We start from the raw sequence: 18,816 nt of genomic DNA, 5'->3' as shown, positions 1-18,816 counted from the left end.
AAAAGGATGTGAAGAGAGAGCTACAAATTCAAAGCCTGGCAGTAAACAAGACAAAGCTTTAGGACCCATCAGCAAATTTCAGTTGACCTGCCTGGGACAACTGTTTGGATAAGAAAAACAAACAGTATTATACACCTTTTACAGATTGACTACGTTTCTATAAACTTCTCCACAGTGCAAAATGATGCTCAGGTATGTCGTCTGTGGCATAACAAAAAAAAAAAAAAAAAAATCAACAAATTAAATTGGAATTGCCTAAAATGTCTATCATAAGTGACAGCTTCTTAGAATAATGCAATTTGAACATAAAATGAATAGTTTAGTTATGATCAGGATACAGAGATGTTGACATATGTTATCATCAATGGCACCTGGGGCTAGATATGACTATTAAGAAAAAAAACACTTCTTTGAGAAAACATCTAACTTGATAAAAGAATATTAATTATGCACTGTCTTGGGGTAAGTAAATGGTGAGTTTAATAAAGTCACTTCAGTGGATAAAATTATGACACTTTCAAAAGACAAATGCTGATGAACAACCACAAACAAAATAATTTTACACACCTTAACTTCAGGGGAAATACCAAAACTGAAACCTAACAAAAAGTATTGTAGTATCCAAACAGCATAAATTTTTAACAGGATATTTATGAAAAACCAACACAAGATTAGAAAATTATCATTTATGTCACACAGTTCAAAATCTACCTTCTAGCATTAAGGTCTCTAGCAGCAATTTCCTAAAATCCCGGGAGGTAAGGATGCTTCCCTATAAAAATAATCCCATTAAACATTATAACAAAGCTCTCTGATTCAGCACAATTGGGGCAGAGTTGGTACATATATTGAAAATATTGGTTAAAGCAGAGAATGATAAAATATGTATAACATGTTTAAACACACACAAACAGTAAAAACAAAATTGTTTTACTTAAAATACAAATATAAATATTCACTCATACTCTGATATAAGATTAAAGCCATTTTTCCTTAGGTCCTCTGATTAGGATTTTATAGTATTTTTTATATATGAACCTACAGATACAATGAAATATTTATATTTCCAATTCTCTTTGACTTATAGAGGCATAAAAGCTAAAAGGTACAAAGTAATCTGCATGTCAAATTGTTAGATTTATATCATTTTCTCACAGTTCATTTGTGCACACTTAATTCAAAATCATTTTTTTCAACTTGTCCTTACTGAGAGTTTCCCAATACTTAATAATTTTCTTTGTTCTCACACTTAATAGTTCATCACTTTATATATTATATTGCAGAATTATAATGAGAAGAACTGGCATTCAGAGGATTTGAAGGGGGTGGGAAACTAGCTCACTACTAAACAGAACTGCATACATACAGTAGACAACAGTCAACTACCCATGTGTGCTTAGTATCCCGTGGAAAGCTGTCAGTATCATTGTGGTGAGCCTGTCAAGCAGAAGTAAATTCACTAAGTTTGGTAAGTAGACATTAGCTAAGTGAACCTCCACTGTACCTCTACTCCTTGAAAACAAATATTCTATCAGTGAAAATGGATAAAGGGGGTGAGTATATCAACAACAGGTTGGAAAGCTAGAGAAACTCCTGACAACTTTCTACAAAACGCCTGGGCTGATTATTTATTTTAAGTTTACATACATCAATGAGGCCATTTCTCAGTATTGGTGTTGGTTTGTTAATAGTCCTAAAGCTTTCTACTTCTACGTAGCAGTTGCCACCTCTTTGCCGAAATAAATATCAAGAGTCTTCGGAACACCCCAGAAATTTGCTTTTTAGAAACATCACAATCTCCAATGAGCCAAACTTATGAGAACCCATATAACAAAAACGCATTCACAGAGGACCCACAGAAAGTTGAAAGTATCTACCTGACGAAAAACTCCTTGAAGTTCCACTTGAATCCAGAGGTCAGTAGAGACTCCAGCAAAAAACCTCAACAATTAAGGTGGAGAGAAGTACTGCACCCACCTAACCAACGCCACTCTGATTACACTTACACACACACATGCATGCACACACACACACTATATGACATCTAGAGTATCAAAAAATCCAGAAATTTTACACTTTATGAATATGTGTTTTTGGGCATGGGGAACATTCATACTATTCCCAAATTTTCATGAGCCTCCATAAAAGAAGATTCTGCTTCTGTGCCCTATTGACATAAGGCTTGGCCAGACTATTTGGTTAATGTAATGGAAGTACAAATCACATTTGTCACTTCTTAGCTGAAGCTTTTAAAGCCATAACAGGAGGTCATTACTCTTTCTCTCTGTCAGGAGATCAGCATGTTGCAAACAGGGGCTGCTCCATCATCTTTGATCCTGGGAAGAATCTGACCCTTGGGACTGGTGCACAGCTGATAATTGTAGTCTTGGCTGTTGCAAACCATTATGTTTTTTGTAACATGCCATACCACAGCGAAAGCTAACACAGCCATGTTAGTGGCTATCTATCTATCAAAGCAATGGTAGATTTATTTCAAGGAAGACTCTATAAAGGAGGTTGACACCATAACTATACCTTCCAACCATAAAAAACTTCTAAACCAATAAATAATCACTAATTTTCAGATCAGTGTTTCTCCAACCATCTGTGATGATGAATGACTTACCTATATATATAAAAAAAAATCTCCAATCTATTAGACCAAATCTTATGTAAAATGCAATAAAATGATTTAAAAAATCAAAAGAAAAAAAAAGACTTTCAAAATTTAAGCCTCAATTTTTATATTATCAATAAATTCACCAAAAAAAAAAATTCTCTGTCAAACTGCAACTAAAGTTTCTAAATGCTTGCAATCCCAATTTCTGTCAACACATCACTGCAAAACAATTACAGTGCACAGAACCACACTGGTCCACAGAGTATGCTTTCAGTAGCACTGTTTCAGAGCATGGGGAATTAAGAAATACAAAGGCTTTAATGATGATATAAACTTCTGGGCAAATGTATAACTGAAAACAAAATTACAGACTAACTTTGTCCAGGAAGCAGGCAAAATTTTCCTTAATATTTTTCCTACTCTGCAAAAATATCTGTGATTCCTCTACAGGCATAAATCAGGGTGTTATTTTTTTCCTTTTTTTTTTTTTTTTTTTTTTTGTACATCAGTGATAGACATTTAGCTTATTTGAAAAGTGCCTAGCTCCCAGACTTAGTAATTTTAAATGAAATGTTTTCAGTTATAGCAAATAGAACCCAATTATTTTATATTGACATATGTAGTTTACTGCCTTTTTCTCTACTTATTGTCATCTAGCTACTGGGAAGCACCTAGTTTTCCTCAATTATATAGCAACCTGCAATAAACACAGTTTACTTCCAAAACTCCAAGAATATTTTAAATCGCATTTAATTTTCTAAAGAATGAATCTTTGCTGTATTGAAGATGATTCAAAGTTTTAGAAATTCATCTCCAAACTTTAAGTAGTTTCTAGCTCGCCCAGAAATACTTTTGGGTGGTAAGATTCCAATGCTGATGAACGTCATTATCCATCCACTGTCCTGGGTTGCTGTAGCAGCTGTAGCTGCTTAGAAAGCTAGTTTTAAACAAAATGACTGAAAGGAAAAGAAATTATTGTTTCATTTTCTCTCAAATAAATAAAAATATATGTAATATATTTAAAGTGAAGTTGTTCTCCAAGTTTTAAAAATGTGGATGGCAAAAGCTAGATCTACTTCGGTTTGGACAACACAGACTAAATCACTGGACTCAAGCAAGAGTCAACTGTCTTTTGAAGTTAATAGTAATTTATCTAATAAGAAAAAAAGACCCTTAAAATGAGAGAAGTTTTTCAATCTTGTCAATTAAAATTTCTTTAGCACTGAATAGGTATTAAAAAGGTTTTCACATTTACAATCTAATTAATGTATCCGACAACCCAGTTTAGACAAGTAAGATAAATATCATTACTTTATCCTCACTGAGCCAAAGGAAGAACTGTGTTTCAACAGTTCAACTATGATTTCAAACTTTTTTTTTTTTTTTACATATCAAATCGTGGCAATTTCCTCCTTAAAGATCATTTGTATTTAACTGCTCTAAGTAGTTGTACCTAAAATATCTTCAAATCAGCTGGCAAAAAAATACAACAGAACAACAAGAATTTACTAGCAATATTATGAACAAGCCCAGAGAAAGAACACAGAGTACAGTCCTTTTCTAAAATGATTAGAAGAGAAAGACAACACAGTAAGCTAAAGTATTTCGATTACAACTATAATTTTTCATAATACAAAATTAAAGTCTAGACATTCTTTAAATTCTTCTGAAAAAATACCACAAATGTCTAATCATGTAGGTAAAAACTCAATTAAGAAAATTTCCATTTTCAGGTATATATTAGTAATAGTCAATTTAACTATTAGCAGAAATAAAGTTTTTGTTACTGGTGTCTGAAGATCTATTTTATATTATTATCTTTGGGGGTTGAGAGAAGAGGTAGCTACAAAAGCAGTATTTTATATTTTTTTATTTTTTTTTACAGATTTTATGTATTTATTCATGAGAGCCACAGAGAGAGAGGCAGAGACAAAGGCAGAGGGAGAAGCAGGCTCCACTCAGAGAACCCAATGTGGGACTCGATCCTAGGACCCCAGGATCACGCCCTGATCCAAAGGCAGATGCTCAACTGCTTAGCCACCCAGCCATCCCAGGAATATTTTAAATTATAGTACACTTTGATGGTAAAAATATAAATAAAATTATGTTACTTTTTAAATCTCTGCCAATAGGTGAACCAATTGTTTTTATTTAAAGCAGTATTTCAAGTACGTATAAAGTAAAACTGTGTTAAAGGAAAAAGAATTCTAAAAACTGATCAGTGTTATAGTTGGAGATTAATTCTATATAATCTTTTAAGTTTATTGTTGTCAACCTATCAGTTGATAAATGTGAATACAGTCCTGAATATAGTTAAATGTTTTAAATTTTTTAAATGTTTTTTAGAACATTTTAATATGATCAGCAAAACTACCAAGAACAAGATTTTAATTAATCTTCATACGCATTTTGTAATGAAAAAAGATACTGTAACTGTTTAGCTAATTAATATCCATTTTCTTTTCCTTTTGGTTTAGTACAAATTTATGCATTAGAAGACTTAACAATAAAATTATGTCATCTATTTTTGATCCTGAGAAAAAGCTCAACAAAGAAAAATGACTTTTTTCTTGTTCAATTCTCCTTAAAGAAAAAAAAAAGTAAAGAAAATATAAATAGGGAAAAGCAAAATATAGAATTCCTTGTGTTAAAGGCATGGTTAGCTCAGTTATGTTAGGGTACATTTTCAGCTAAGTTATTATCATCAAAATTCTGTGCTCTACACAATCATAACAAATTAATGCTCACTATTCACAGGTACACTTTTTTCCAAAGACATTCTTTTAAATGCATTATTAACCTAAAAGCTTGACTCTACTCTTAATTTTCAAACTTTTTCAAGTGAAAACTCCTTAGTGAGAACAAGTTGAGATCTTATGTATACAGAGACTCTCAGACCCTGTAACTTTAGGCAGAAAAGCTATTCTTTCATCTAGATAAGAAAAGAGATTAGTCACTTAAATTTTCCCAGCATACTGCCTGTTCCAATTTTCTATCACAATTTCATGTATCTTAGTTTTTCCCAGCTCTCCAGTAAAAATAAAGGCTCATTGATTGGGATCCATGGGTGGCACAGCGGTTTGGCGCCTGCCTTTGGCCCAGGGCGTGATCCTGGAGACTCGGGATCAAATCTCACGTTGGGCTCCCGGTGCATGGAGCCTGCTTCTCCCTCTGCCTGTGTCTCTGCCTCTCTCTCTCTCTCTCTGTGACTATCATAAAAAAAAAAAAAAAAAAGGCTCATTGATTAAATCTGATGTTCTTCATGTTCTTGGACATGAAGTAAACATTTGCTGATGAAAATAATTTACCAAATGCTATCCCAAGTATGGAGAGATTTTAAATTATGTGATATACCTTCACAAAGGATAGTTTTTTTTTTAATAGAGGGCATTTTAACATTAAAATAAGCAGATAATTTTTAGTTTTCTGTTTACAAATTTTTTTAATTATTATACTTTTAATATATAAGCGTTAAATCCTAAATAAAATTTCAAAATGCAGTTCTCCAAATGCACATATGGCCCAACTATAATTACAAGGCACAATTTGTAATAAATCAGCAGTAATCCCTATGCTAGTTCCTAAATCTAATTTTCATATAGTTTCTTTCCCATATTTTTATGTTTCTAAAACCTACCTAGTGGGATTAATCTTAAATATGTGAGAGGGGGTACCTAACGCAGGTACCAAATTTTAACTGAGGTTCTTATAGTAGTTTTTGTATCTCTATGTAAAAATTAACTTGCGCACATTCTCAATCAATACTTCTCAGTCTTATAAATGGCCGGAAAAAGAAGTAATAAAATAGAATGCCAAAAAGTGCCTTAAAGATAGGTTGATATCTAAATAGTCTTTTAACAAAAAAACACTAGTCAAAGCAGTTGTATAAAAAAGATGGAGAAATATTAATGTCTGTGTGTAAGAAAAAAATTATTAATGACTATTTTAACAATAATTTAAGAAATCTCTTATCCCCATAATTTTATATAATTTCATAATTTTCATCAGGCAAACAAAACAATCTAAGTCAGCAGATCACATGGTCTTTCTCAAAACTTTCCCTGAAGTTTTCAATAACTCTGAAGAAACAGGCCTCATCTAATTTGGGGTACTGAAGTCCTTAGACTTGTGTTTTCCAATAGAGTAGCCAGTAGACACATGTGGCCATTGAGCACCTGAAATAAGGTTAGTGCAACTGAGAAACTGAATTTTAAATTTTATTTAATTTTACTTTATTAAATTTAAATTTTAAAACTATTATTCAACTCCATTACTAGCACTTTTAATAATGTTGGAAAAAACTTGGGTTTGTATTGTTAAACTGAAAATTTTATTAAATCTAAATATAGATCAAGTATTGCCAATGAAAAAATATCAGAGCTAAACGAATGCAAAAGAACAAAAATAGCACAATGAATTTTATACCGATTATATTAATATTAAAATATTTTGATATACTGGATTAAATAAAATTTTTCATTATTAAAATTCATTCAACTGTCCTTTTACTTTTTATTTTTTATTTTTTTTAAGATTTTATTTATTTACTCATGAGAGATACAGAGAGAGAGGCAGAGACACAGGCAGAGGGAGAAGCAGGCTCCCTTCAGGAAGCCCAATGCAGGACTCGATCCTGGGACTCCGGGATCATGCCCTGAGCCAAAGGCAGACGCTCAACCACTGAGCCATCCAGGTGTCCCATCCTTTTACTTTTTTAATATGGCTACTAAAAGTTCTGAATTACATATGTGGTTTACATTATATTTCTATTAGTACACTTTTAGACAACAATTATAAAACCAAACTTTTTAAAAGTCAGCTTTTTTTAAGGTATAATTTGCATGCATAAAATATACTCTTTTAAGTGTATAGGTCTATAAATTTTGATAAATGTATGCAGTCATGTAACAACCAGCATAACTGGGACATAAAATATTTTCATCACCCCAAGAAGTGATCCTGTGTAATCAACTCACAACTCCTACCTCCAAATCCTGACAACTCTGTCTTCTGTCCTTAAAGCTTTGCCAGTTCTAGAATGTTATATAAATGGAATATACTAGCATATCGACCCTTAAAGCTGATAAAATCAACTTTTAAATACTATAGTACTCTCACAACACCAAAGGATGATAATTATTCTGATATTTCCTTGTATTATGAACATTTTGCCAAGACCTATTTATCATTATTCTACTTCCAAAACTGAGTTTTCTTCCTTGTCACTATTATAGTAATTTATTTATACCACTAGAATAAAACTGAGCAAATTATATTATAGTTATTTACATACAGGTCCCTCTTCCCACTGGACTGTAAGCTAGAACCCTGCTGTCTAGACCAACTATGCTTTCCATAGGGTTTCCTGCCTAATGAAACTGATGGGGCAAATAAGAAGGCTGAGAAGATACTTGTTACAAAAAAAAAAAAAATTGAGATTAAATTATAAAAAACGGAAAACAAAAATAAAAAGAACGGAGTGATGAAGTTTACCCTTTAGATTAGATGCCTACTTTTACTGAGGTCTCAAAAAAGGATATTAGGCTCTAAACGTTCTAAGAACTACAATGCCAGCTAACCAGGTGCAAATGCTAGTGGAGATTTAACTTACACCAGTATTTTTACCAGATTGCTATTGATTTTGTCAGGGCTTCCTAACAAAGTCGGATAAATTTCGAGCAGTCTGCCTCGCACTATTTTTCTCATAAACTCTTACTTTTAGTATATGATTTTACAGAACATAGAAGTTTTTCAGGAACACATGCATTACATTTCAGCAGGAACACCAGTACCAAGTGAACATAAGGACTTAACAAATCATATAGCTCTATCTGAAAAGTCAGATATTTGTAATCATTAATTTTCATATAAATATATGAAATATAACAAATCTATGTTTTTAAATGAAATAGTATAACCAACTTTAAATCTTTCAAACACTTACTAAAGTCTCCAGTAAGAAAAACTCCTTCTGCTCCTGGGGCCCATTCTTTGCAGTATAAACCGCCATCAGCACATCTGTGGACACCAAATGATTCATAACCTCTGGAAAATTTATCAATACCACCTTCGTTCTCTCCAATGTTGTTCAAAGTCTCATTAAACCGCTTATACCTTTGAAAAAGTGCAAAAGAAGGAAGTTAGAAAATAAAATCGTCTTCCAGGAAAGCGACTGTAATTAATGCTTTATTTACTCTTATTCAGGAAAAGAAATGCTTTATTTACTCTTATTCAGAAAAAGAAAGAAAAAAGATATTAAAGAGGAATAATGTGAAAAATTTCACATATAGGTAGCAGTTACCTCATAGAATAAAACCATTCTTAAACTGAACCAATCTAAAATTTTTTGGCAATTTCATGCATTTTGGTATAAGAGAGAAAATATGATTGTTCTATATGTTCCATGAAATTTTAAAAATCAGCATTATAGCAACTTCTATGTCAAAATAGTATAATGAAGGAGCCTCCCTATGTGTCTCCCTATGTGTCTCTCTCTTCTAACCCCTAAGAAAATAAAAGAAAAATAGTCAAAAGCCAGCAAGATAAATAAAATTACCCTACAACAGGGTTTGGCACTTTTCCTGTTAAAGGGTATATAGTTGGTCCATTTCACAAATACTCAACTATCTCTCTGAAGCATGAAAACTGCTGTAGACAACATGTAAATGAATGAGTATGACTGATGCCAATAACACATTATTTTTGAAACAGTTATTGGCCAAATTTGGTCTATAGGCTGTACTCTGCCAAGTTCTGCATATAGCAACTAAGCATGGGAAGAATATGCTACATCATGTCAAACTGTAAAAGCTAGTGGCCATGAGAAGAAATCGAAGATTCCTTCCCAAGTAGGACCAAAAGTAGCACATAGTTGTTCCTGGCCCTCTCCCAGATCCACAGAGTCCATACAGCTACACTTAAAAAATGTTACTATTGTCACTAATACCAACAGATTAGAACAAGGAAGCAATGACATTTATGTACACAATGATAATCATTATGGCACTATTTACAACACCAAACCATGAATAACCTACCAGATCAGCAACTGGAAGACTAGCTGAATAAATTATGGAACATTCAAACAATAAATTACATGAGTCATTAAGAATGAGATAGAGGGGCCCCTGAGTGCCTCAGTCAGTTAACCATCTGCCTTCAGCTCAGGTCATGATCACAGGGCCCTGGGATGGAGCCCCACATTGGGCTCTCTGCTCAGCAGGGAGCCTGCTTCTCTCTCTCCCTGCTGATCCCCCTATTTGTGATATCAGATAAATAAATAAAATCAAAGAAGAAGAAGAAGAGGAGAGGAGGAGGAGGAAGTGGAGGAGAAGGAAGAGGAGGAGGAAGAAGGAGGAGGAGGAAGAAGTAGAGAGAAGTGGGTTGATATGCAAAGATGCCCAAAACAGATTGCTTTTAGAGAAAGAAGTTATAAAATAGTATTCTGAAAAGCACATATTTGCATAAAGAAAATATAGATATAGTTATGATACAGATACAGATCCATTTTCACAGGGCCTTTTTCTCAGCTCGAGGGGTGGGGTTCCAATGGCCTGAGGTAGACGGGGGCCTTAAGACTTCCTACCACCACCACAGTCACCACATTTGCTTCAATGACAGTAAGAAATGTACCACATAATCAGATCAATGGAGTGAGGTGGCCTATAGGAGTGGTAGGCGTGGGTGAAATATTTTGACCCCCTTTTGTATTTCTCTGTATTTTTATGTCTGTTTGTTCATTTATTTTTTATATTTCACATATACATGAAATCATAAGGTATTTGTCTTTCTCTTATTTCATTAGTAGCTAATACCCTCAGGTCTATCCATGCTGTCACAAATGGCAAGATCTTATAATCTCTTTTCATGACTGAGTAATATTCCATTGTGGATGTATGTACACGTCACTTTTTCCTTGTTCATTTACCTACTGATGGACAATTAGGTTGCTTCCATACTTCAGGTATTGTAAATAACACTGTAGTAAACATAGGGTGCATATATTTTTTTGAATTGGTCTTTCTGTTTTCTTTGTATAATATCCAGTGGTAGAATTAATGAATCATATGTTGTTTCTATTTTTAATTTTTTGAGGACCCTCCATACTATTTTCTACAGTGGCTGCACCAATTTACATTCTCACCAATAGTACACAAGGCTTCCTTTTTCTTCACATCACTGTCAACACTTGTTATATGTCTTTTTGATACTAGCCATTCTGACAGGTGTAAGAAATCTCATGGTTTTGATTTGCACTTCCCTGATGATTAGTGATGTTGAGCATCTTTTCATGAGCATCTTTTCATAACCTGTTGGCTATCTGTATGTCTTCTTTAGAAAAATGTCTATTCATGACCTCTGCACATTTTCAATCAGATTATTTGGGGGTCTTTGGTATTGAGTTGCCCTTTTGTATTGTATATATACCCAATACATACAAGTGCACTCACATCCACACATATGTGCACATCCATGGTTTTATAAGTATAAAAATTATATTTAATCCATGAACTAAAACAAATTAGATTTTTAACAAAATGGCATAACCCCAGTTTCACTAACAGTCCTTACTCCCGGGGACACAAACTGAACCATCCACAGGAACCAGACAGGTATCACATATATGAGAAGCTGCCCCACATAAGAAACACAAAAGTGCAAGCCTGATGAGAAAAGATGAGGTTGGCCTTAGAGTATGGAAAATAATATAGAAAGGAACTCTGGTAAGATGGTAAGTAAAAACCCCATGGAAAACAAAAGCTTCTACTTAATACCTGAGCCCATTGTTACCAAGCGTAATTTGCCAGATCAAAGTTTTCAAGAACAAAAAAAAAAAAAAAAAAAAAAAAAAAAAATTCTGAGATTTTTCTATGAACCCTCCAAATTTAAACACTGGCAATGTTTCAAAAATCCTTAAAATACTGACCTCGACCAAAAACAAACAAACAAAAAACAAAACAAAAAAGATCTATAGATATGAGATACTAATATGCAAACCCTCTCATATTCTCAGAGTTCTATGAGAATATGCGTTTTTTGGTTTTTTGTTTTGTTTTTACTTGTTACAAATTTATCATTCAGCTATAATTCTTGAGTGTATGAAAACTCTAACCCATATTAAACAACATAGTAACAACATTCAAAAAAATGATAAACAGTAAGGACCAATCAACAAAATTAAGTTGGACTTAGGGTCAAAAGAATACAAACACATATATACATAATACAAGGAAAATTAGTGATAAAAAAGATAGAACTCTGGGAGATTAAACAAATGTGGCAATAATTTTATTGTTAATATGAGCCTAATATCTTAAAAACACACTTAAGATTTAAGGTTTAAGTTAAAAAAATCATTCATAAGAACTTTCATAAAATATGTACAAATGTCTCATTTACCAAAATTTCAACAGAAACAGGATTATAGCGTTATATTACTTTAACTAAATATCTTGACTTCCCTCAAGGTCAGCCCTATAGCTTCTGATACAGAAATACACATTCCACTTTGAAATCACTGTGGCTCAAAAAAGAAAATGCCTGAGGATACAGCAAGCTCATCATGCCTGTGCCCTCTCCTACTACAGTCATCTCTCTTAATATTTTGCTATGAATTTATAGGATATTTAAAAACTAGGTCAAATTCTTAGTAACCAAAGAACATAAAATGAAGTTAGTACAGCAACTAGCATTTTGTGCAGATATAAAACGCTATAAATATCATCAGATTTGATCTCTACATTGATGTTTTTAATCCTTTTTACAAAGGAAGAAACGGAGGTACAGATAAATATGTTAAGTTGTCCAAGGTCGAGAAGGTAAAAAGCAATAGAGAGTGAAGCATCATTCATTACAAAAGGTATACTTGAAGTGAGTCAAGAGACCAAAATCTCAAATTAAATGTCACATTTTCTATTTAAAGAAAGTCCTTAAAGTTTCATTCATAAAGCTATTAATCTTTTAATTAAGAGAATCAGCTTAGTCTTTAGAAATAAAGTGTAGGCTATATCCTAACACTGTTATATACTATATGTGATTTCGAACAAGTCACTTATCTCCCTTTTCCTTAGTTTCTTCCCCTGTTAAACAGGGAAAACATTATAGGCTCTAAGGAATTAATAAAATCACACTGGGAGCCATCCCCACAGTAGCCAGCAAGTGCTCAGTAATTGTTGGCTACAACTTTTCTCTACTTCAGTGAGAAGCAATGCTGTAAAATGCTTTTTAATTTATAGCATTTATTTAGATTTTAATACACCTGTTAATTATCAGCAAACATTAAGGATTTTTTCCCCTTAATTCCAAAAGTGTTTGAGAATCTTACCATCTTTTTTCCTGCTATGGAAATTACAAATAAAGGCATACTAACACATAACACTAAGTACTCTATATTGACTTTAATGTATGGATTATGGAAAGTTTGGGGAAAAAACTAAATAGATTGTGTTGACTGGGGAAAAATGGTTATTTTACAGAAGTAGCAAGAGATAAATTGAGGGGAAAAAAATGAAACAAACTGAAATCTTTGCTTTCCTGGAAGATAGTTCATCTTAGATCAGTACTGAATTTCTAATTTCAGGCAGAGTTGAGAACATAGGAGAGATAAGTCAAGGAAGATGGATCATACATTATCTAGAAATGTCTAGGATGTAGAATCCTTTCTCAAGTGTTTCTGAGTGGTCTTGAAACCTAAGGAACCCATGGGGGAAATTCCATTCCTGCTAGCTTAGTTTTCAAGATTTTATATTGTCATTTGCTTCCCCAGGGAGACTTGGGTTAGAGGCAAGAAAAAGCACAGAAGCAAAAGCTCACCAGGAATTTTTAATAGCTAAAAAAGGAGAAATATGGTTAAAAGAGGGGTGAATGGGATTTTTGAAATAAAAAAAATAGCTTTTTAAATCAGTCTTTAAAAAGACTTCAAGATTTCTCGTAGAAACTTTCCTCTCAGGTGAAAACTATCCAGAATATGCAAAATTATCCACATATTAAAACTGTCAAGTGAAGATTTAGGTATTTGGAACTTTAAAGTGAACAGTTTATGTCTCTTAATTAAGGATAAATATTCTATAACAAAAATGCAAAATATTTATTACAGGACAAAAGTATTTATTGTGTACAAATAATTCAGTTACATAAAATAAAAATCCTTCCCTTTAGAAGCTCATTAGTGCAATGGAAGAGTGTTCAATTCACCACAGAAGACGGCTGGGATAAGTAAGCATTAACTAGAGAGTATGCAAGACACCAGAAGGAATTAGTGAGAGAAGAGGAGGTTGAAAAGGCTTTATACTGTATCTTGAAGGATAAGTAGTATATTTTGAAAGCTAAAGACAGAGAAGAACATTACATGTGTAAAAACTGGGAGGTTCTTGTTGACATGACAGGAAGCTGTGTGTAACCAGAGCAAGAGAACAGGTAGGAATCTAGAAGCCAATCAGGATGGAAAAGACAGTTTTCAACTAGACAATAAAACAAAAAACAAAACCCTTAAAGACTTTAAAAAGGAGACAATTGATATGATCAAAGACAGGCTTTAAAGGGAGCAATATGAAGGATGAATTTTGGTAGGCAGAGTCCATATTTAATGAAATGTTCATTAAAATAGACTCAATAGGGGATCCCTGGGTGGCTCAGCGGTTTAGCAGCTGCCTTTGGCCCAGGGCGCGATCCTGGAGTCCCGGGATGGAGTCCTGCGTCAGGCTCCCAGCATGGAGTCTGCTTCTCCCTCCTCCTATCTGTCTCTTTCTCTCTCTCTATGTCTATCAAAAATAAATAAATAAATAAATAAATCTTTTTAAAAAATAGACTCCATATTAAAAGCACAGGGAACTGTAGACTCTTCTGCTATACAAGATTGATCAATTAAAAGAATTTTGAGATTGGTATCATACTACATGTGGTTTATTATTTTTGAATGCTTTTCCTTATTTTTAAATGTTTAAATGTCATAATCAACAAATATATGCATTTCCATGCTTCCATTTAAAAATCCCTATCACTCTCCTAATCTCTATTCAATTAAGTGTATACACAACTTCACCTATCAGGAAACACCAGAGATGCGACCATTTAAGTAAAGGAGATGAACAAGGAGTGGCAAAATCCATCCATTTATTCCATATGTATTACTGAACATCTACTATAGATCCACTGCCATGCTAAGCACTGCAAACACAGAGATGAAAGACATTAAAACATCCATGGCTTCAAGACATTCTTCGTAATGTGTAGAAGACAGTAAAACAAAAAGCAAAGTGGGAAAGCATTACGTAGGGCATTGGTAAAGGTTTTTAACCAGAAAACAGAAGTAGCTAAAATATAAATTCCACAAAGAAAGGAAAAACTATCTGTTTTGCATGCTGATGTAACCAAACATCTAAAGTATTAGCACATAGTAAGTACTCAATGAAAAATTTTTGGTGAGCACTTAACACATTCAGATTGTGGCTAAGTAACAGTGATACAATGGTTAGATTTAGGTTTAAAATTAGAATTATTATGCTGGGATTTGAATCCCAATCCTACCTCTTGCCAGCTATAACTAAGACTAATAAATTTCCTAATCTAAGAATAATAACAGAACCCACTTCACATAAGGTTGCTTTGATAATCAAATGAGATACTACATCTAAAAATGCTTAGTATGATACCTTTGCATGAAATGAATAAACACCACTTGGACAATAAAAGTATTAAATATGACTGCTGCATTTGAGATCAACATAAAGAAGAGTCTCTTAAAATATAAGAGAGTTACAATGCACTGTAACTGGACTACACTCATGGACTCACTCTGTCCCACTGGCCATCCAGGCTTCGTGCACTCCTTTTATTGGATTGATGGAGATTGTGGCTTGCAAGCAACTGCCAGTGGAGGTCAGATTCTACAACATGGATGTGTGGAGGAATAAAGGCTTCACGGGACAAACTTTGACCAAGAAGATCTAGAAAATGGGTAGGAGTCCTCAGAGAAATCCTTTCCCCTTCTTCCTAAAGGTCCTGTGTGACCGAACAACCAACTTTGTAAAGAAATACATGATCTCGCATAAGAAGCCGATTCGTCAACTTGATGCTGTATCAAGATCAATATACAGAATCATAAAAGTGAACAGCAACCCGGAGGATGTGATGACCCAATAAAGACAGCAACTACTGCCAGGAGCCAACCTCCTCCTCAGCAGTTAGTACTTTTTTTTTTTTTTTAATTTATTTATTTATTTATGATAGGCACACAGTGAGAGAGAGAGAGGCAGAGACACAGGCAGAGGGAGAAGCAGGCTCCATGCACCGGGAGCCCGAGGTGGGATTCGATCCTGGGTCTCCAGGATCGCGCCCTGGGCCAAAGGCAGGAGCTAAACCGCTGCACCACCCAGGGATCCCAGCAGTTAGTACTTTTAAAGATGAATGCAAACCATTCTGTGCTTTAGAACTAATCAACATACACAGGTATGTGGTTTTTATTCAAGTAGTTTGTCTATTACAATTCTTACCAATACCTCTGTTTATGCAACTGGGACTTGATGTTAATTAAAATAATGATTTCACATATGGAATGAGCCTAAGACTAAATGGTATGGACCACCTACTATGTGCCAGGCATGATGGCATACTAGAAAGAACAGACTTTAGAAATAAAAGATTAGGTTCGGGACACCTGAGTGGTTCAGAGGTTGAGTGTCTGGCTTCCACTCAGGGCATGATCCTGGGGCCCTGGGATCAAGTCCCACATCAGGCTCCCCAGAGGGAGCCTGCTTCTCTCTCTGCCTATGTCTCTGCCTCTCTGTGTCTCTCATGAATAAATAAAATCTTTAAAAAGAAATTAAAAAAATAAAAAATAGGGTTCAGTTGATAGGTCCATTAGCAAATTGCCCTTAGCTTTTTTTACTTAATGATCTCAGAGGTTCAGCTTGCCCAGTAATTAAGCAGAAAGAGAATAAAGAGAGAAGAGCTTGCCCAGTAATAAAGCAGAAAAAGAATAAAGCACCCATTGATGGCAGGGTGGTGCTTACTGTTAACCTTTGAACAACATAGGTTTGAACTGTGTGGGTCCACTTATACTGCTATATATATATATATATATATATAGTTAGTACAATGCTATAAATGTATTTTCTCATCTTTACGATTTTCTTAATATTTATTTCACTGGCTTACCTTATTGTAAGAATACAATACATAATATATACAATACAGGATACATGTTAATAGATACTATTGGTAAGGCTTTCAGTCAATAGTAGTAGGCTATGGGAGTCAAAAGTTAGATGCTGATTTTTGACTGTGCAGGGATTTAGTTCCCCTAACCTCATCATTATTCAAGGGTTAACTGGATTAATTATTTATAAATTTATTAAAAATAAATTACTTATGGCATATTTCTTAAAAAAAGAAAAAAGAAATTAAGGGATTTCTAATTAGAGAATCAATGAAACATTCAAAAAAATCAAATAGTTCTAACATGCTAATTATAGTGCAATACTAAAATCTAAATATTAATTCAATGATAAGCAAGCATTAAGTGTATTAATTTTAACTTTTTCAAAAAAACCTTATTCATTTTGTATCGTATCTACAACACAATCAAATGCACTGAGCCAATCCGATAAATATATCATCAGATCACATTTAAGAACAAATAGTTGATCTCTTATTTATGATGTTATAGAATAAAAGCTGTTTAAATTTAAAGCTATTTAAATTAAATAACTTTATTCTTACTTGACCTAAAGTTAAGTGTAATTTGACTACTTTGAGTTTCAAATTAATAAAATAGATGTAGAAATCATGATTATATAGAAATCATTAACCCCTTCTTTTTTGAGGAGAGAGGGAATGGGGAGAGAGGAACATTTCAAAACTGTTAAAAATTAACTCTTAAAAGTTAGTTGCTACTATTTAAAATACGGTCTTGAAAGTAAATAGTGGTTGTTATTTATTAAATGTTCTTTCCTAATTCTGGCTCTCAATCATAGAGGTGAAGGGGTCGAGGTGAAGTTATTGCTGAGATCCTGCCAGTTCTAAATCCTACAAAACCAAAAACATGAAATATTCTTAATCAATGAAAAACTAGAAATACTCTGCTCAGTGGTGTTACTGAGCTGTATGCAATACCCTATTTATTTTAATAATAAAATACTTATTTCTAGAATCCTACATTTAAGATAATGGAAATGATATTTAATGACACAATTTAAAAAGCCTACAATATAGCCATTAATGTAAACATATTTTTACTTCTTAACAGATTAATTAATTAGAATAAATTAACAAAATGTAGCTAGAAATTAATTTTAATCACTGTGCCTTGTCTCTTGGTTGCAAATAAATTAATAATATATTGCCCTTGCATTTTACCAAGGTATGATTAATGGTCAATATTAAAATTTCTGGGGTCTTCTGGCAACGTGAAAACCTGACTGCCTAACTAGGAAAAAATATCATGTGAATGTAATAAATCAGAATTACTGAAGGTAAGCCCTGTGAGACGGCCCATCTGGTCAGGCCTGGAAGTGTCAAGTATTGTCCCAAGCACTTTGAGCAGCCAGCCTCTTTATCAGCCACTCTCTTTCCAGTCACGCTCCTGTTCACGTCTTTGCTACATGCTCTGCTGATTACCTTGGAAAAGGGCAATGCTGTAACTGTTCAACTGACCTTTCAGTTTATTTTCTCTCGTGTAATATGAAACATGAGCTAACACAGTCTTAGTCTACTGATTTCTAGGAAGAAATCTAACTTAATGTTTCAACAGTTCCTGGCTCAAATAACATTCTGTTCTGTGGTCAGCTTTCTCTTTTTGGAAAAATGATATGGCAAAGACCACAGGTTTGGGTTAGAGAGGGGCTTTAGATGATGATGGAGACCACAACCTACACAAAAAGCTATGTTACTGAGAACATATGGGCAACTAATCTGCTGGGAAGCAATTCCAATCTTCCCAATCACCACCAGAATCTTCTTCCTAACATGACTCACCGTAACAACAGATCAAAATCAATGATGGTTAAGTCTTTTCATCTCTTAATATGAATGTCATTGTTACTCAAACACTGTCAAAAGTTCTTTACTCACCAAAACAGAGAGGGAGGTTAAGAAGTCAAAAGACACAGGTTCTAGACGGAATCTACAGCATTTGACATATGAACTTCAGTTAAGATAACCACCCAAAGCTTCAACTTCCTCTGGTAAAACTGAGGAAG

General features: G+C 33.7%; 1 protein-coding gene across 1 annotated transcript in view; it reads right to left on the bottom strand.

Annotated features, from left to right (window-relative positions):
* Nucleotides 1-18,816, bottom strand: part of GBE1 (1,4-alpha-glucan branching enzyme 1) — a 268,368-nt gene that overhangs the window by 209,915 nt on the left and 39,637 nt on the right. The window contains exon 2 of the mRNA XM_038581192.1: nucleotides 8,565-8,734. Within this exon, the coding sequence (XP_038437120.1) occupies nucleotides 8,565-8,734 (170 nt within the window). The remainder of the gene's footprint in view (nucleotides 1-8,564; nucleotides 8,735-18,816) is intronic.

This window comes from Canis lupus, chromosome 31 (assembly GCF_011100685.1).
Source record: "Canis lupus familiaris isolate Mischka breed German Shepherd chromosome 31, alternate assembly UU_Cfam_GSD_1.0, whole genome shotgun sequence".
Classification (NCBI taxonomy): Eukaryota; Metazoa; Chordata; class Mammalia; order Carnivora; family Canidae; genus Canis; species Canis lupus.
This window is presented reverse-complemented; position numbering and strand designations above follow the sequence as displayed.